The 20,113-nt window shown below is 45.0% G+C and overlaps 4 protein-coding genes across 4 annotated transcripts; 3 read left to right on the forward strand and 1 right to left on the reverse strand.

Annotated features, from left to right (window-relative positions):
* Nucleotides 1–606: 606 nt before the first annotated feature.
* On the forward strand, nucleotides 607–866 carry PHALS_14025 (uncharacterized protein; the record flags this gene model as incomplete). Its single annotated transcript, XM_024729754.1, has 2 exons — nucleotides 607–704; nucleotides 770–866. 2 exons carry the CDS (start codon nucleotides 607–609, stop codon nucleotides 864–866), a joined length of 195 nt encoding a protein of 64 aa, XP_024580100.1.
* A 5,332-nt stretch (nucleotides 867–6,198) lies between these two features.
* On the forward strand, nucleotides 6,199–10,817 carry PHALS_14026 (tbc1 domain family member 31; the record flags this gene model as incomplete). Its single annotated transcript, XM_024729755.1, has 5 exons — nucleotides 6,199–6,890; nucleotides 6,955–7,048; nucleotides 7,124–7,302; nucleotides 7,369–8,737; nucleotides 8,799–10,817. The coding sequence occupies 5 exons, from the start codon at nucleotides 6,199–6,201 to the stop codon at nucleotides 10,815–10,817; spliced, it is 4,353 nt and encodes a 1,450-aa protein (XP_024580101.1).
* A 1,083-nt stretch (nucleotides 10,818–11,900) lies between these two features.
* On the forward strand, nucleotides 11,901–17,642 carry PHALS_14027 (ubiquitinspecific protease; the record flags this gene model as incomplete). The annotated part of the gene is made up of 1 exon (XM_024729756.1): nucleotides 11,901–17,642. One exon carries the CDS (start codon nucleotides 11,901–11,903, stop codon nucleotides 17,640–17,642), a length of 5,742 nt encoding a protein of 1,913 aa, XP_024580102.1.
* On the reverse strand, nucleotides 17,643–18,632 carry PHALS_14744 (uncharacterized protein). Its single transcript, XM_036407580.1, has one exon. The coding sequence runs from the start codon at nucleotides 18,263–18,265 to the stop codon at nucleotides 18,062–18,064; it is 204 nt and encodes a 67-aa protein (XP_036263270.1). The 5' UTR covers nucleotides 18,266–18,632; the 3' UTR covers nucleotides 17,643–18,061.
* Between the last annotated feature and the right edge of the window lie 1,481 nt (nucleotides 18,633–20,113).

Here is a 20,113-nt window from a genome sequence, read left to right on the forward strand (position 1 = left end):
TAATATTTTAATAAAAAAATTGTAAAAAAGGCACGAACTCGAAACAATATACGGCATATAAGGCATCTATTAATAAAATGCCTTATATGTAGAGGCCTGCCCATATTAAAATGATTTCACTTATAACGTTCTATCAGTTTTGCGATCGACAAAAATGTAATATTATGTGCCACATGACACACGGCAAGCAGTTACGGGCCTCTTCCTTACAGCCTCATCCGTATTTGATACTCATCATGACACTTCAGCGTGGAACATCACTTTCATGCTTTTGAGATTTTTAAGTCGGAGGAGCAAAAGTATAATGTGTTCATACCATAACAGAGTACGGACTCTGTGACACTGTCCCGGACTCGGTGAAATAAAGTAAAACCTAAAGGAGCATCCGCTGCACCAGAACTTCGTCTCATTTTGTTCTCACGATCATACATCGTATTGGAAAATCCTTCCCTGCTTAGATTTATAAAATAACGAGCCAAAGAGGATACACGATCCTGTGGCCGAACTCGATGAGGTAGCGGAGGTTCTCCCTGATTAGAAGGGTCACAGTGGCGATATGCGAGCTCTTGAGGACTATACGACTATACTGTACAGGGGATCTCAACTATGAGCGCTCGTCCTCACCACTGGACAGGCTGCGTACTCCGTGCTTACTCACTAGTCACAATTCCCGCCGCAGGATACACAGCAAGATTCGACTTGTTGTAAGTAAGCAAATCTGAATTTTTTCAGATTTAACGGTTACAAGCGCGAAAGTCATAGCCTATAGGGCCAAAAATCGGCGCAATGATGGATTTGACACTTCAGAAGCCGCCCCCCGCCGTAGCGGAGATCTTAGGCACCTGTACAGGGTACGTTACACCTAGACATCGGCGTAAATTATTGAGGTGTTTAGCGCCAAATTAGACATGTGTACCCCTTGACAGATGTCAAACAAACGGGTTGATCACGAGACAGAGGATATCCTCTGAGCTTGCTCGAGAGAGCGAGGTGCTTGAGCATAATTCTCCGACACCTCGCGTTCATATCAAACAACGCAGTACCGAGCGAGCGATGCTATGGCTAAAACTCTGGGTGCGTAAAAGCAGCACGCAGATGCTAGAGGCAGACAAAACGCCGTAATGTGTAAAAGGCATTGCAAACGCTACTACTTACTGACCCGTGCCGAGCTTGCAATCTCCTCATCTGAGTTGCTTTCTCGCCATATTAGACCTTTCACTGTTGGAGTCAGAGAGGGAATCAGTTACAAATTTCAACATCCCAAAAGAATTGTGACGATATACTATACTCAACGTGAGCTAACTGAAAACCCACAACCTCTCTCACGAGCCAAAAAGTTGCGAAGCGCTCTGTTGCAGACGAAGAAACTTCATATATATTCTCCGTATCCGAACCACATTTTGCTTTAGAATAACGATCCAGTTCTGAGCCGCTTAAAGCGTCTCAATTTAAAACATCCGATCGCGCAATTTATTTGCGCACCCGAAAAATGAACATTTGACCAACGCCAAGACTCTCATTACTTTGTTGCCTGGTGTAAGAAGGGTAAGCAGTCAAGGTCGCGGCATTTCCTCAAATGTGCAGCCAAACGCTTCGATAAAGCATATACGAGATTTAAGACTCCTTGGTGTTCAAACTTTTCAATCCTACAACATACTTGCATCGGACTCATATGTTTTACCTATTACCTATGTGATGCGAGACGTCATCATCGTGGCACACCGCAGCTCGTAGTCAGCGAGACGCAAAATGCCGTCCGCCGCGTATTATGGCGATTTGGCTAACACCTTAATTTTAGGGTATACTTGTCAATGAAGGATTACCATTTTGTCAATTACCGCGAATGATGTGGTAACGGCGTCGCTGCACGCAGCGATGCATGCATTGTGTAAATTACTAATGACATAGAGTGAAGCAATTGAACTTTGAGCGTAACAGGATTATACGTCTTGTCAAGTAGCTTTTATTCTTTGTCGCTTTAAGCTGACAAAATTTACTAAAATGGCAGTTTCATGCCTAGTGGTATTTGCTGGTAGTATAGTATACCCTTTGGCTAAGGCTGAAGAATAACCTTCAAGTCTGCCACTTCCCCGCGTCAAACCAGACTGGTTGGAAGCGATACGTCAATTCGACGATCTTTCAAGCGCCTTGCGCAAGGATTGACCCGTCCGAAGGTGACGGGTGTCTTCACGAACAAGACACCGTGAGGTGTTTACACGCTGCTCAGATCAAAGCTCTCCCGCCTCCTTCTCAGTATAGCGGAGATCCATTGGCTCAGGCCCGCTCGACGAGCTCTCATCGCTTTTCCAGAAGAAGACGGATGTACACGAAAGACTTCCATTCTGGCCACGCCAGTGCGGACGTCCTTCATAAAGGCAGCCACTGCGACCGCCTCGGAGAGAGGATCTGCTACCATCGCGAGTTCTCAACGCTTTGACAAAGTCCACCAACTCTTTATTGCTCTGCCAGGCAGCAAAGAAACGCGATCGCACGTGACATGCCTGCTTAGGCGGCAAAAACACTCGCAGAAGCTGACGCCTCTGCTTCTTTCAGAAATGGAATGCAGCTTCAACCGAAGCGCCGCACGTTAAAGCCCATTCTCGCGTTTGGCTCTTGAGTTTGGAGATAGCTAGCGCCACGCGATATTGCTCGTTTTGAAGCATGGCGAATGCCATAGCCATCTCGGCCATTCTAATCCAGAGCAGGAGATCCTCTCCATCCTTACCCTCGAAGGTCTTAGTACTCACCATGAGCGGCCTGGGTTGGAAGGAATCATCCGTCGTCGACGGTGGCGCCATAGACGCAGTCGACGCTGACTGCTTCTGCTGTTAGTGCTCTAACAGAGTATTTTCATTACATGAAAACGCCTTTATGCGCGCGCTTATGGCCTCGGTCCTTTTGCGCAACGAGGTGTCCCACGCCCTCAGGGCCCATCAGGGCCATCCGTTTTGCATGACCTGGGCGGATAATTGTATTCCTCCAGCCTCAGAGATGATCAGTTGTAACAACTCGGGCGTAGGTTGACTACAAGTGCTACCAAGTGCAGCGGGGCTGCTCAGTTATTTGCTTGGAGGAAGCTAAGCTAAGGTCACCGACCTTACATTCTTTCCAAGAAGTAGGCAAATCGGAAGCCTTAACCAAGGCAAACGAGCACTTCTGTTCAAAACAATCCGGAAGCATTAACCAAGGCAAACGAACACTCCTTTTCAAAACATATATTGTATATAATTGTTTAAGTTGCGGCAGAGCCGCCAATATCCAAATCCGTAGTTTTCCTAATCAATATAGTGACATCTAATTAATAGAGTAATATGAATTACTACTGACAATCCTGCCACGTGGTGGCTTCTTGTTACGATGTAGCCACACCACTATGTGATTACACCAACTTGTGTAATACACACCTATGTATGGTCGCACAATCTTATGCGAACCGCATAATCATACAAGGTACGTGTGACCTCGATACGGCTTCTGCTTTCGTGTAAAGATGACTAACAGACAACAACGTCTGAGTACAATCGGACGCTCAATGTGTTTGATATCAAGAGATATAAGTCTCATGATGTTTCAATCGCAACATATCTAGGATAGAAATTAATCTAAAGTTCAGGTCTAAGTAGATCAAAATGATGTGAGCATAATAAAAAAAATTCTTAATTCTGTAAGTGTAACAAGACTCTCTTTTGAACACGTACTTTGCATCTTCAATTCCCCCGAGTGTTTTTTATTTTTTTAAGTCACACGGCGCACGTTAGCGCACGACGCTTCCAAATCTGTTAAGATTTCTTCATAATCAAATTAATTTTGACAACCAGAAGTTGTGGGCTGTCAGTCACACTTCTTATCCAATGTCGCTGGTTCAAAAGTAAAACCTAAACATCGTACTCAAACAAGTAGCTTTGCGCCTAGTGTGGCTCGACGTTGCCACGCAAGGGGATCGACCCTTTGTATCATTTCTGTGATAGATGGAGGTAAATGGGGGTAAATGTTTGAAATAAACCGCAGATGTTTCACTTGCAACACAGCTTAGCCGAGGTCCATCGTCTCTGGCGCGCTCATAAGCCTCCATCTTCCGTACTGCAAATAGACGACAATTGTGCTCCAAACATTTGTAGCTCGTTCTCGGATGAAGAAGGCGGGCATGGAAGGCTTTGATCGAAGCCGCACCTGCATGTAAGCCATATGTATTGCTGATATCCGTCACCAAGGTAAAGCGACTTTCCGACTTTCTGGTGGATGTACTCAATAATCGATCAAATACGGTACTCTTAGTTTGGCATTGTGCCCCGTTGTAACATCCGTCAGCGAAAATATTACTACGCCCATGTTGTGAATGTCTCTTTTTCATAGATTCATGTTATCAAAACATTTATTTTTTAATCTCCCCGAAAAAACACATAGGCTTTTTGCTCGGAGTGCAGTTTGGTTCTAGAACTTGATCAAGAACTCGACAGTATCCTATATATGGCCTAATGGATCGCCACATACCATGGACTGACTGTAACCCTCAGATTATAGGCTACACGCCCTTCTTTCTAATGTCGTATTGGTGATGAGTCGCAAGCCCATTTCTTCAAAGCAAAAAGTGCGTCTGACATTGGCACAAAGCTGCGGCAGCTTTGATGCAGGCATGAAATGGTCTGCAATAAATTGAATAGCTGTTGCTACGAGTTGAGCAAAGTTTAGAAGGCGATGACAGCTGGAGCTGTGATTTCAGGACAATCTTATGTAGATTCAGACGACTGAGTTGCGATTGTTTGACCTGGTCCTACCATGATACATGTTGATTCCTTCAGGCCATGCGGTAAAATCACAGCTAGGTCGACAATAATAGCTGACATGCACAGCATCAACGCTTTGCAATTTTCTGGTAATCTATCACATTCCTTCCTCAAAGATTGACTGGTGTTATAATTCGTCTCAACATAGAAGCTTAAGAAAAGCATACGAGATACTTAAAGGGATAAAGCAAATTGATAGGCGATGAAAACTGAGTCATCTCTCTGAAAATTAGTAGAAAGGATGCCGCGCTCGTTTATAATCATAAATGCATTTGTCGTTGTGATTTTTCAGAGAGCGCTGAGCGTCTTGGAATGGCTCACTATTGTCAAAAATCACGCGAATTCTTTGTTATTCTTTGTCGAAGCAACACCGCGACGTGGAGACAGAAGACTTACTCCAAACGTTGTCTGTCAGACTGGTTTTATTGCCATGGTATAAATTCCGAAACCAAACCTAAAAACTGTGCGACGTCAACAAATCTTTCCTCCAGCACCATTTTTGTGTCAGAAAGGCTAATTGTAGTGGCAGATTGTGCATGTTTATAATAAATTAGATGCAGTCGCTACATTGGTGCGAATGCGAGTTGATAGAAACGATGTTTCGCGTAAGAGCATGGTGGTGTGCTTAAAAAGGCGTTCTCAAAGTAAACATGGGATACTACCATTTTTTGCATGAGGACTGAATGAATCCCCTGTGACTGAATATACCCCATATCCTGTCTAATGCCACGACAACATCTAGCATTCTCATTACGCAGCTGATTAGGTTGCACCATGCATATACTTTAGGTGATATTTCGTCCATAGTCGCGCAGAGCGCATGCCCGGGCAGATCCAGCAAAAAGTAAAGTCATGGTTGATTGGCCAGTGCCACTATCTCAAAGGATTTTAAAAAAATAATTATACTGATATGGCATGACCCATACCAATTTTGAAAAAAATGGTATGTGGTGTTGGGGTAAAACCTTCAACGCTGCTAAATTCAGCCTTTTGTGCGCCCCTGTCTTGAAATCTTAGATCCAAAGAGGCCATTCATGTCTCTGTGGTCATAGTTTGTGATTTATTTGCTTCGAGCTGATGAAATTTAGCATGAATGTGTCATTGTATTGAAGTCAGAAGAGGTGACAATATCGCTGTGTATAATAAATGACGCATGATTCGAATAAATTACGAATAGCTTAGCGCCGAGCAGATATCGTTTGACCTTACGAGAACATACATCGTGGCACGTAGCTTTTTGTCGTGAGGTGGAAAGTGTCAAGTTTCATCTTGTGTCGTGACGGTTATAGCATTTCTGACGAAAAAATTACACTTCTCGAAAGACATGATTGATTTTTCTTATAAGCAAAAATGTGAATTTTTGGTTCCTATCTGCTGAAATGAACTAGCTCAAAAATTATTTAACGTCTTGGACATGGTGCAGACGCTAGCGCTGCGCGCTACTCAGGATGGCGTGATCTGGCCGCGCCGTCCCTTAGTCAGTAGCAAAGGTCTACTCTCCCGCGTAAAGAATCTTCCATTAAGCTCATACGACAAACGAGCGACGACATTTCGTGCTGTGGCCTTCAATGCATCGGGCGAGTTGTTGGCAGCCACTGATGAGCGCGGCCGCATATTTGTCTTCTTCGTAACAGCCAATCGCTACTCACTTGTGCAGCACCTAGGTGTACCTATTATCAGCTGTTGCTTTAGCCCAAAGCGCAAATCGGAGCTACTCCTTACTTGCGAGGACGAGACTGTGCGCTGCATTGACGTGCAATCACAGACACTTATTAGCACGCTTAAAGGCCACCGATTCCCAGCTAAGCGTATTTCCTTTCAAGAATCTGGACAGCTAGCACTTACCGCGTCACAAGATGCGGTAATTTTGTGGGAAACGAAGGACTGGTCGAAGTATCGAGTTCTCAATGCAGGACCTGGTGTGGAGGAGGCCTTGTTTGTGTCAAAAGGAGATCTTGTGGCTGTCTGCTTCCAAGATGATACGATTATGATGTGGGAACTTGAGTCGCTAGCACTCAAATATCGTTTTTCACTTCCTGAGGCAGAAAAGTCACCAGGACTTCAAAAGATCGCGGTCTCAGATGACCACCAAGTGCTAGTGGCCAGGTAAATACACTCTTTCATTTCAGGCTAGAAATTTTGCTAATTTTAACTTGTAAATGTGTTGTAGTGGTCGAGCTCCGTGTATCTATGTTTGGGAATTTGAATCACAGACAATTATTCGGATAATTGAGCTTCCAGCCCCCATTCAACAGGTTGTCACTGTAAGTACAACAGAATAGCTGGCTGGGTATTGCTTTCAAAATTGTTTGATATATGAAGGTTTGTGTGCTATATAGCACGCATTTCTACCAGGACACAATACTATGGTCAGCATCTTAGCAGATGATGGAGAAATTTTTTTTCTTGATATTGCTGCAAGAAATCCGCAGATTAAATTAGAGATCTCTAATTGTGGCCGAAAAATCGTTGCTTTTGATATTGAGTGTCATGGCCGTTATCTTGCTACTACTACAAGGTACATTGTCGAATTTTGTTGGCGAAGACCCTTCCTAGTTTGTAACGTTGATTCTCTTGCGCCTAGCGATGGCTTTCTTCTTTTGTACGATATGGCAATTACGAGAGAGACTACAGCTCGTGCCTACGAACGACGAATGAAAGAAGGTTTGACTGAGGAAGGCGAATATGCCCAATTACGCACCCGATTCGGGCTGCACGATCCAACATTATCAGAACTTGACCCGTCTGACACCAACCAAGTGGCACCAGACTTTAGCCGCCCAGTTCCTTCAAAGCTTATTGACAGTTTGTTTGGTTTAAAACAATCAAGACGTACCAATCGTGCCTTAGAGCATACACGAAATGGAACTACATTGGGTCAAACTAAAATAACACGTTTACGATTAGCAAATACCGAACGAGCACGTGATCAGGCAATCAAAGATTCGTATGGTATGACGTCTGGAAAATCGCAAGAATTCAAAAATGCAAACTTAAGGGGCAATGTGGAAACAAGGCGACCAAGCCCTTTGACTCAGTCTCCCGCTCAACTGTCAGATAAAGAAATCGAGGTGAACCGCAAGCGCCTCGTTAGTAGCTTGAAGGTAAATGGAAAGTTTCCCAAGAAATACCGCGCCCTCATTTGGCGTTTTCTTCTTCGCCTGCCCAAAAATGAAGAAGCATTTCGATCTTTAGTTGCAAAAGGCAAACATCCTACTTTTGTACGGCTAAAGGAGCGCTACCCATTACAAAACAGTCGCATCTATCGCCGCCTCCATCGCATTCTGTCGGCAATTGTTTACTGGTGTCCAGCTTTTGGGGAAGTCAGCTATTTGCCTGCGATGGTGTATCCATTCGTCAAGATCTTCAAAGAAAATGATCTAGCAGCTTTCGAAGCAAGTATTTGTGTCCTGCTCCATTGGTGCGGTGATTATCTCATCAACCTTCCATGCCCGCCTTTGCTTGCTATGAGGGCAATCGAAAGTGAACTTGCTCGAAGGGATGGTCAGCTACATGATCATTTCACACGCTATCAAATTACATCCGAGGTGTACGCTTGGAGCTTGCTCAAGACGATTTTTACTGAAGTTCTCAGCGAGGAAGAGTGGATGTGTTTGTGGGATTATCTTTTTGCATACTCAGATGCGCCTCAACTGATTTATGTAGCTGTATTGGCGTATCTGTCGTACTACCGAACAGCTCTCTTAGCTGCTTGCAATCGCTTGTCAATCGAACAGTTTTTTCATCAACAAAACGCGATTGACATTCAAAAATTTGTTCAACTGGTGATTAATTTGCGTGAGAAACTAGATCTAAGCGTATATACGGCAATTAACGACCCTACAGCTACAGATCATTCGACTTCCGGTCACAGATCGTTTTGGCCATTGTCAAGAGGACAATATCCCGCTTTTGCACACTACCCACAATTTGTAGTAGACTTTCAAATCAGCGTACGTTAAAATGCCTCGCTGGAAATTGATTAGTGCTCAGATAACTCGTTTTGCTCTACAGGAACGCAATCGAATCGCTTTGGAAGAAGCAGAGCTGGCTCGTAAACAAGATTTACTCGAACAAATTAAAAAGGAATCGGAAAAACTTCAAAAGGAGCATGAAAATTGGATGAAGGAACGGGAAGCAATTCTCAAAGCCGAAGAACAGCGACGAATGGAAGCAGTTGCTGCTGAAAAAGAGCGAATACTTCACCTCAAGACACTTGACTACGAGACTCGACAACGGAGGCTTCAACATCTAAGCACTCTGGAGACCTCTGCGAATGAGACTTTGAAGGAAACCACAAAACTGTTTCAGACGGAGTATCAACGCCTGGAAAGCACACTTGCGATGCAAAAGGAACGGATAGAATTTGAGCTGTCGTCTCGTCAGCAGGAAGAAGCGTTACTTCGGGTTGAGTCTGAGACGTACGATCGGGTTCGAAATATCCACAAGCAGCGCGAAATGGAAGAACGAATGTCGAAGCTTCGTGCTGAATTTGAAAGCCGGACGAAACAACAAGAGCTAGAATATCTGTTCAGGCTTGAAAGTTGGAAGAGAGAAGATGAAAAACAGTCGCTTAGAGCGAGAACTGAGTTACGTCGGCGCGAAGAGCTCACACTTTTAAGCTCAGAGAAGCGCCTTCGTCAAGAATTAGAAAATAAACTTTTGGAACAGCAGACTCTTAAAGATAAAGCACTGCTGAAATTGGAAACTGCGCGATGCGCTCGCGAACAGAGGCACCAAGATAAAAGCGAATATATTCATGACATTAGCCCTCAGACAACTGATCACGATTCCACGCGCAAGCAGACCAGTGGGATAACAGCTCATGCACAGAAAGAACAGGATGAAGACTCTTCACATCACTCAAACCAAAGTCTTAGTTGTGAAAAAACCGACGGCGGGCAACAAAATCTAAGAATTGCTATCCGTTCTCGTGATGGTAATCTCGATTCAGAAAGTAGTCGACCTTCACGGCAATGGAATGTCCCTACTAGTGGTGTCATTCCAATCGAGAAAAGCGAAAGCCGTCCGCGTACTCCAGACGACGCATTCTCCGATTGTGTCATTCAGCAACTATCGCACAGACCACCTAGTAGTGACAGTAGCATGAGTTTTGCAAGTGCTTCCATGCGGAGAACGATGGCTGAAATGAGTTTACTGGAGAAGGCGTTAGGAAATGTGAGCAGCAGCATGAGCAGTAGTCAAAGCGAAATTAATAGTGTCGAGAGCCATGTGATGGAAAAACTTGTTGGTGTGGAGACACCTTTTGACGATCGGGATCGATTGAAGCACTCGAAGGACAATTTTCAGATGCAAGAAGTACAAAGTAAAGACCGTAATGCATGGCAGCCAGTTTCACCCCAAAGCGCCCACACGACTCCACAAGCTGCAAATGATGGCATTTTCTCGCCTCTATCCGTGCAAAATTCTTCAAGCAAAAGCGTACACGATGAAGAGGCCCGAAAGTCTCAAGCAGCAAGAGATGTGATACCACCGAACTTCAATGATATATCGGCATTAAAACCTACACAAGAGCTGTCGGCAAAACGCGAGGCTGGGCCTAAGTTATTGCGAGAACCTGGTAAAGACTTGTCTACGTCTTCACATGTCTTGCTGATGCAAGGTAAAAGTGATTATGATTTACCGCTAGCAACTCGGGATCACAATGAAACGAAAGGCGAAGATTTATCTACCTTTCGAAGTGTTGGTCGATCGCATTGTGAGGATCAAGGACCTGTTGATAATGTTGAGCCTTCCCTCTCTGCGACTAATCAGGGCATCATTCCATCTACTGCTGAGCTACAGAAAGACATTGATTGTGACAGCGATCATTCTGCAGATTCGTCTGTGAAGGACACACTCCAAAGGCCAATTGCCGAGCTTGAAAAGAGGCTAGGGATCCAATTTGATGACTCGAGCGACGAGGATGAAGAAGATGAAATCATCGAGGATGATTACACCCATCTGCTCCAGCGTGCCAAGCGGCTGCTGGAGCTTTCAAGTTTTGACATGGATAGTGACGATGAGTTGTGATGCTTAGTGTCGAAAACCGGTGGTGCGGGCAGCAGCACGTATTGAACTTGTTCAGTCAATTTTCGTAAACAGTCTGAGGTGGACGTAAGGTAGCAACAAGCACGAATATTGGAATTTTTGTTTTAGCAGGGTGAGGCTGAAAGTTCTACAGCGCAACATTGTAATAAAGCTCATATCTCACTGCAAATATAACGATAAATAGGGCACTTTAAATCTTCTTGACTAAAGCATTATGAGAAATTTAAAAAATGAAATTACACCTTGTTCAATCTCATCGATTTTTTTTCTTATTGCGGGCATGAGCCGACCAATGTAACGCTAAACGCCAGCGTACCAGCCTGCCGTATGTGCGAGTTTGATAATATCGACATTTTGTCTCATGTTTAATTAGAAAAAAACAGTGTCATCATCGTGAGGACGAATATATTTTTCACTACAAAATAGTACTTGAGAAAGATACGAATCTATTTTGTAACATAGCTCTAAATATTACGTGACGAGATTTTCCATTTTAAAAGGGAGCACAATTTGATTGTTTTTTTGCTGCTTTGGTCGCTATTTTGACCTTCAGCGATGTTCATTTTTTTTTTTGGATAAACAATCTACCGCGTCATACCATGGAGCGAGTTGCTACATTTTGACGTTGCGGGCGATCACACGTTATTTATTTATTTTGATAAATTTTATTATTGTGCTGTAATTTGTGGTACGCGAGATCGTGTGCCTAACGACTGACTTTACATCTAAAAACTTATAATCAGAGAATGGTATTGCAATAAGTATTGTAGCATCTTATTGCTGAGCTGTTGACAGGGTAATAAATGTTAAAAAAACTTACACATACGTCAACATCTCGTGCTGTTGACAATTGTTACTACCAGCGCCTTTTCCTTATTGTGTCTAATGCTGGTACTTCACAAAACTTTGACTGCACTTTTTGTCAAGGGGAGGGAAAACCGAACAGTAGCATTCGCAAAAGCACACACTAAAAGAGACCGCACCGGTGTGTTCCCTCAAGCTTGAACTAGCCGGACCATCACTTTAAGCATTTGGGAACGCGCACTTGAAGGCTTTAGTCTTTTTATGAAGGAACTGACCACAAGGTCATCAGTTCCTCCGCCTACGACGCCGTTGCTGCGCAAGAGCTCAAGCTTACCCGCGTACGATATGGCGCTGCACAGAGACAATGCCATGGACGCAAACAGCTATAGTGATGATGGCGTAAATAGCGCACGCGTAGCGTCCATTGTTGATGAAGAAGATATTGTCTCCCTTTCCTCGGTCTCTGAGCTCAGTCTGTGTGGTACTAACATGGATGCTACAGTCTCCACGTCCGCTCCAAACGCTGTCACACCACTAGACGCGGCAATATCATCATCTCCGTCGTCGACTACGTCATCTAACGACCACGAGACTAGTAATGTACCCGGCGTTACGATTGAGCAACAAGACCTTGGCGAGGGCAAGGATACCGTATCTCAACTACAAAAGATGGATCGCACACGCGCTGCCCCGACGCTAGAGCGGTCTCACACATCTAGTGAACTTATTGGCTTACACACAGAGAAGAGATTAGCGGCTGAATCGGCATATGCTAGCCAGTCTTCCGGTTCCGCTCCGTCTTTTGAGATCGAAAGTGTATCGCTTCCTACAGATGGCGTCACCGAGGCGGAGTTTGACAAAACGATTCACACTGTCTTTTCAGTTGAGGTGAGACTACAGGGAGGACTACAATGGATTATTCGTAAGCGTTACTCAGACTTTCGAGAACTTCATGAACGCCTCAAAAGAACTAGTTCGCCTGTGAAGCAGCTGTATTTTCCTAAGCGTCACTTGTTTCGCAATCGTCATCAAAGCGTTGTGGAGCAGCGCCGCAGCGAGCTGGAAAAGTATATTAACGAGGTGCTCGATGTCCGGCCGCTGATTCGCGTACCTTTGTTTAACTTTTTGGAAGTTTATGCGCACATGGAATCATACGAACGTAAGCTTCAGCGACATAAGAAAGAACTGGAGTCGGAAAGAATGAAAAACATGCTGCCTTACGATCGCTTGGAGGATTTTTCGGCAGCATTTAAGCGCCTTTGCTCCTCCAAATATTTATACCACGGCAGTACATCTAAAGTTGATATGGAAAACTCGCGCGGCTCTGGGAGCAGCTCGATTCTTTCTAACTCTGGTGCGCCTAGTGGGCGACCTCCCACTTCACCTGGAACGGAAGTGAAGGTAGCCGGTGGTGAGCTTTCGAAGGGCAGCACTACTGATGAGCATGGAAATCGCCATAGCGTTATTATGCACACGGCTGGATCGCAAATTTGTATTAGTCGTGCATCTTTCCGAAGGGATATTCTCGGTGTATTTCCGGACATGCCCTCGAGTTTTGCGATGCGTTTTATGAAAGCGGTGTCCGACCGGCAGGGTTCGGACATTAACATGGATGAGTTTTTGCGTGCAGTGGCAATTTTAAATTGTGGTACAATGGACGATCGGCTTCAGTTCATTTTTAACATGTGCGATCTAGACCATTCCGGAAAAGTGCAAAGTACCGGGCTTAGCAACTTTTTGGTCTCACTGCATGGGAGACACATTTTGGATCGTCCGGAGTATCGTCGTTTGCTAAGTGAAGGTTTTGACCAAGGTCGGGTACGCATGAGCTGCGATGATTTTATCAAGATTGTGCCGGAGCTCAATGCATATCACACCCTCGTGGACTGGATGGCCCCATTCGCCGAGATCTTGTGCGAGACAGCAGATCCGCAGTTGCTGGAGTCACAGGAAGAGTTTAATCCTGCGGTCCAGCAGAAAATTTTGGCTAATGAGACACATTTTACTGCTAAGGAGGTAGCAATTCTACAAGATGCTTTTAATAACTACCGTGCTTCTGGTGGCGGCGATGCAGTTGATGTGGACGCTCTCACCAGCGACTTTCCGTTGGAAATGTCTGAAGATCGATTTCATCGAGTGTTTTCTAGCTTTGGCTCACGTGCCAATGGCTCAGAAATAGACGTGTTTAGCTTTGTTAGCTCATTGTCAATTGCTTGCAGGGGCACCGCTAATGAGAAAGCTCAGTTTGCCTTTAAGCTTTTTGCGAGCGTTGATGATGGCTTGTACATGACGCGTGAGGATATTTATGGTATGTTCAGATTGGATATTACACAGAATCCAGACCTGGAAAGCGAAATCACGGCTATCATTGATAAAAAATACCCAGCAATTAATGCTACGAAGAGTTCATCGTCTTCATCTTTGCTTGAGAGCATGGGTCCTAGAACACCTTCAGTTTCGGGGTCAGAGCTGGGCATTTTTGTTGATGGTGTGATGAAAACCTTTGGACAGAGAAGGAGCATTAGGGAAGCAAGTTCTTCCTTGGCACCAACAAAGGCGTTAGCGCTGACGCTCGAAGAATTTACAGCATGGGCGACTAAGCAAAAATATGAGATATCTACGCTGCGAATCATGCGCGAGGTGACATTTATCGATCTTGGTCTTGTTCCGGCGACTAAGGAGGAAGAATTGTTGGTCGCGACAGGGTGCTATACCCCATATGATCCTACTACTTTAGTCGAAGATGATCGGTGGTATTTGCTTGAACGTAAGTGGTATATACATTGGTGCAGATACATCAAGATTCGTGTGAAGGAATCTCTGGCTTTGACGCCTTCGGCTACGGACACAAATACGGTCTCCACTTCTACGTCAACTTCTAATACATCAAAGATGCAGGTTACTGGTGGTAGCACCTCCCACAAGGATAACTACATGAAAAACCTTAAGGGGGAGATTATACGCCCAAAGTGCATCAACAACTATCCGCTGCTCACAAGTGACCGTCGCGATCGTATTCTAAAAACAACCGATGACATAAAGTACGGGCGTCACTATGTCATCATTTGCGAGCAATTGTGGATGGCGCTCAAATTGTGGTACGGTGGTGGACCAGAAATTCAGCGGCGGGTTGTTATCGCCGATAACGGTGAACCGATGCTAGACATTTGGGAAGCTGATACGAAAAAAACTGTTTTGAAGAAGTCGAAGGCCATGAAAACCAATACAAACGCTGAAGAGGACGGGGAGGACGACGTTATGGGAGATGATTCATCATCTGTGCCGTCTGAAGAAGAAAGTCGTCGAAAGCAGGAGCTCGCTCTCCCCCGTCGAATGCGATCGGGAGGTTCTGTTGGGCTTGCCAATCTCGGCAACACCTGTTACATGAACTCTGCGTTGCAGTGTCTTACCAATACAAAGCTGCTGGCCGAGTACTTCTTGACAGGAATGTATATGGAGGACATCAATCGCACAAGTACACTGGGGCTACAAGGTAAGCTGGCCGAGGTATATGGAAAGCTCGCAGAAGACATGTGGTGTGTAAAGCAAAAGTCAATATCCCCGCGAAATTTTAAGAAATCAATCGGCAAATTCAATGAAGCTTTTCGTGGCAACGATCAGCAAGACGCGCAGGAGCTTCTCGCGTTTTTGCTCAGTGGATTAAGTGAGGATCTTAATCGAATCCACGACAAACCCTACATTGAACAACCAGACAGCGACGGGCGCTATGATGGCGACCTCGCCGATGAATGGTGGTGTAATCATCTGAGGCGAGAGGTATCAGTCATTGTTGCGCTGTTTACCGGCCAGTACAAGTCGCTGTTGACATGCAGTGTGTGCAACTTTAAGTCAGCACGATTTGAGCCCTTCACATTTCTCCAGGTACCGCTACCGGAACCACAGCACAACACGGTAACCGTACAGTTGGTGTTAGCCAAAGGTGTCACTCCAGTGAAGGTTTCCGTGCGATTGAGTATTTCAGCGACGATTTTCGATCTAAAGCACGAGCTTATGAATATGTGCCACAATGAGTTCGACCTACCTAACGTAACCGAAAACGATTTTAAATTATGCGAGTTCAGTGGATCAATGATCTTGGGCTTCAAGGCTGACAATCGCCGGATTGGTCAGATTCGCAGTGTTGATCGACTTATCGCTTTCCAGTTAGAACCGCTTGACATGGAGACGATTGAGGCCATTCAGCACCGTCGTCCATCGTTCGTTCAGGCGGTTGGAGTGGGTGCTTTACGACAAGACGAACCTGATTACTCAGATTTCTACAAGAATCTGACCAAAGGAATGCTCGTTGATGTTCGTATGCGAGCACAATCGCAGGAATATTTTCCGGCTGTGGTATTGGAACCACCCCAACTTTACGCAGGCTCGGAAGATCCATCTCTTGTCCTTGTACGCCTTCGTCGCACAGAAGATGAAATGAAGGTGCCGCTGAATCGATTGCGTCCACGCCAAGCGCGGCTGTTGTACATTCCATTGCTTTCGCGTAAGCTAAGCTACTCGGCCGTGTATTTCAAAAATCCATTCAGGCCCGTGCCCTTTGGCTCACCAAATCTTGTGCGACTTTGCCCCGATTTGTCAAGTGGTCTTCAGCTGTACCAGCTGGTTTGGGAACGCGTAAAAAGCTATGTAGGTCCGAAGGCCGCGCCCCCTATTGAGTGGGAAAGAGACGAAACACAAAATAGCGACCACCTTATCGCTAATCACATCGACAGCGTTTTTGCGGGACTAGACGATGCATCTGTGCCAATCAATTCGAGGTGCGGCTTTTTGCTACGTCGCGTTGAAAACAAGGGATTGACCGATTCACGTTCATCATGGCTTACGCGCAGTTTCGGCTTCACAATTCCGTGTACATCGGAGCGTCTGGACATTTTAGAAGAAGAGGCGATTGCGATTGACTGGGATCTTAGAGTTTTTCAGGACCGCGAGACGATGGATAAGATGAAGCACGTTGAAAACCATGATAGCGTCGCCCGAAACGAGGCAATCGAGAAGGGCCCTGTGCCACTAAAACACTGCTTAGACGCTTTTACAAGCGAAGAAAAAATTAGCGAAGGCTACTGCTCCAGTTGTAGACTGCACCAAGAAATGACAAAAAAGCTTGAAATCTGGCGTCTACCTCCAGTAATGGTGGTGCATCTGAAGCGTTTCCAATACACACAGACATACCGTCGGAAGTTGGCATCGCTGGTGGAATTTCCCATTTATGACTTGGACCTTTCATGTTGCGTTGCTCCTCATGTTGAAGCTCCAGAAAAGTATCCAATGAAGAGGCGAAAAAGTTCAACAAGTAGAGTGACGGCCCCCGCCCGATTGCTGTTTAAGCTTCGATCTCGTAGTGAAAGCACTGTCAGTAACGTATCTACCACGCACATTGCTCCAAATGTGGCAACAGAGAGTAGCCTTGGTACGCACGACGAGGAAATGGCCAAGTCAGATGAAGGAAAATTAGAAGAGAAACTAGCGGATAGCGAATCGCCAACAAAATTCGTCGATGCCGATACAGGGGGATTGTCAGAGGATACAAAGGACGCAAGCTGTATGGCTACCGACGCTGAGATTTCTTCTGCAACTCTTACCGATAGCGAGAGTGCGGCCGCAGCCGAGGCAGCCGCGGTGCGTAATCGCGTGCGTCGTGGGTACACAAATTCAAATTTAGATCAGTCGCGATGCCTCGAAACCAAGTACAATTTGTATGGTGTCGTTAACCACCAAGGTGCACTAGGTGGTGGGCACTACACAGCCTACGCGAAAAATTTCGTTGATAATCAATGGTACTATTACGACGACGAGCGTGTTCGAGTTGTAGAGGACAGGCAGGTCGTCAGTCCGTCTGCTTACTTGCTTTTCTACCTTCGTTCAGATATGGATGACGTTTTGATAAAGGATTTATTTCCAAAAAATTTAAAACCCGGCAAAATTACAGATGAAGACATCGAACGATTTGTTGGAGAAGAGGACGAGCGCCGCTGCAGTATTATGTAATGCTTGCAAAGCATATGGCTTTATGGAAAATGATATCTGATGATCAAAGTCAAATGCTCCTGAATATTATAGAAGTGGTTTTGATCAAGTTGGTTCAATCGCAGGGTGCGTACACGCACACTTTTCATTAAGTCGCTATTATTTCACAAATCGAATGATCAGCCCCAACAAATGCGAGTTCCCAAATCAAGACTAACACTGTCAAAAACATACTCAACCGTAAAGATGAAATCTCGATCCATCACGCCATCTATGTTTCGGGAAGATCTTTCTGCTCCTTGTATACGCAAAAATACTATAGTTGAATGAGGTCGTCGAAGGTGTCGAGCGATAGCGACTGAGTCTATATTTGTAGATCGACAATCGAAGCCGCCACACATCTTTTCAACTGTGCATCATGCCCAAAATTCCCCCTCTTGTCACGACAGACAATATAAGAGTGGCTTGATTGCTTTATTCGGAGCTCCTCGCAATGAGTGTACGAGGTAGGAAGAATCTTGTTGATATATAATGCTGATAGCCGTTTTTCCGCTTCGTGGGCTATGGCGATGTTGCGACAGACTGATCGTCTGCATCGTAGGCGTCAACAATTGGTAGCAAAGTGCGCGTCGAAATGCACGCATGTTATATAATCGCCGTATGGATGGAAGAGTTTCGGCGCCCACGGTTTGGGTTGACGCCGGGATGCGTCTATTTTTCAATTTCAACTACACTTACTTTATTTATTATTGAGAGTAGGTTTCAATCTATCGTAGCGATTTTGTTGACACGATAAGGGCACCGATAATAATTTTAGAACCGCCTTATCAAAAGTACACGACTATTTGTTTCATTCAGGGGTTGTTGCAGTCATATAATTCGCAAGTGATCGCTTGATCGGCTCACTGTTAGTGGTGTCAGTGGTGGCATATCAGCTTCACGCATACAAAATTGTTTTAGATCGTTTGAGTATAATGGGCAAATTCTAATACATTGAGATATTGATGTCAGCAATTATATTATAAAACGATTAATTCCTTGAATCGATATAATTCCACACATTATAAATGTTGCGTAATAAACATATTATTTTACCAGGCAGGCAATACATAGAGTGGGCTGTTTGTGGATTGTATCGCCACCAATACCGTCGTAGTCTGCAAGTCTGCACCTAAAAGAGCTGGGCGTAGGGCTGAATCTACACTTGGGATAACTTATCACCAAAGATACCGTCAGCACGCACAATTCGTGAGATCGCGCTCTCATTTCTTACAGACTGCAGACCCGGAAGCGCGAAAGCTGACGAAGTTTTGTGGCAAGCATCTCCTCACAGATTTGCGACCACGATGTGAAAGGATCAGAGGCATCACCATATGTGTATATGCCAACGCATAATGAGCGTAACGGAGTATGTGTTGTTCTATCACATGCAAACAATATACACTTCCGTGCAAATGTGCAAAAAACACAATAGCGAAATTTGGACGACTTCTGTTTTTTTACTGGGATTCGATAGTAAGTACCAAAGTATCAGTACTTATGAAGGTGATGAGGCTCAGAGTCCGCGGTAAATGTGGGCTCTTAGCCGCATGTAAAGCAACAGAGAAAGCTATATTATGTGACATATACATAAATGCCCGTGTTTTTTAACGCTCGCTCAATTTGAACGGGCCAAAACAAATTTGAGTCGCTCATCCGAGATGAGAGATGCCATTATGGCCGGATTTGACTCTCAGAACCGGAAATTGCCCTCTTTTTCTAATTGCGTGCACACCTTCAGGCCCAACAACATCGTGCCATCCTGGATGACCTATACAGCGGGGCTGCCGTAGCTCTTTCGCTAAGAGGAAGCTAAGCTAAGGTCTGTGACCTTCATTCTATACTTGGACCCAGTACGAGTGTAGCGGATCGCAATCTGCTTACTCCAAGAGTACTCCCAACCTTAACTCAAGGCGAAAAACTTCTTTTGTTCGAAATGTAAACTGTATTTCTTGGTTTTGCTTAAGGCAAAACCGCCTAAATCTAAATCAATAGGTTTTTCTAATCTGATAATTAGACCGAATGAATGCATAACTACTGACAGTCCAGCCACGTACTGACTTCTTGTTACGGTGTAGCCACACCGTTGTGTGATTACACCAACTGTGTAACCCCTAACTTTGTATGGTCACACCATATCGTGTTACCACCCTTCATACCAGGGTATGGTTGAGTGGCACCGTCACTGTTCGCTTAGCGACGGGGACTTGTGCCACGGTGCCGAGGGTCTCTGTGGAGCTCAGTTTTCAGTTTCGTTACTTTGATAGCGTGGAACGCCGCTTGGTCCGAGACTTGGATGCAAGGTATGACGTTATCCTTGTATGGCATGGTTGAAACACCATGAACTATTTATCTGAATGAAGGTCGAAGATCTTGTGCGCTACGCGCACGTCTCCTGGTGGAGCTTTGATGAGTCATGAACCCACCTCTGCTAGGAAGCAGAAGCGCTATTG

Source organism: Plasmopara halstedii (genome assembly GCF_900000015.1).
Source record: "Plasmopara halstedii genome assembly, contig: Scaffold_816, whole genome shotgun sequence".
Taxonomy (NCBI): domain Eukaryota; phylum Oomycota; class Peronosporomycetes; order Peronosporales; family Peronosporaceae; genus Plasmopara; species Plasmopara halstedii.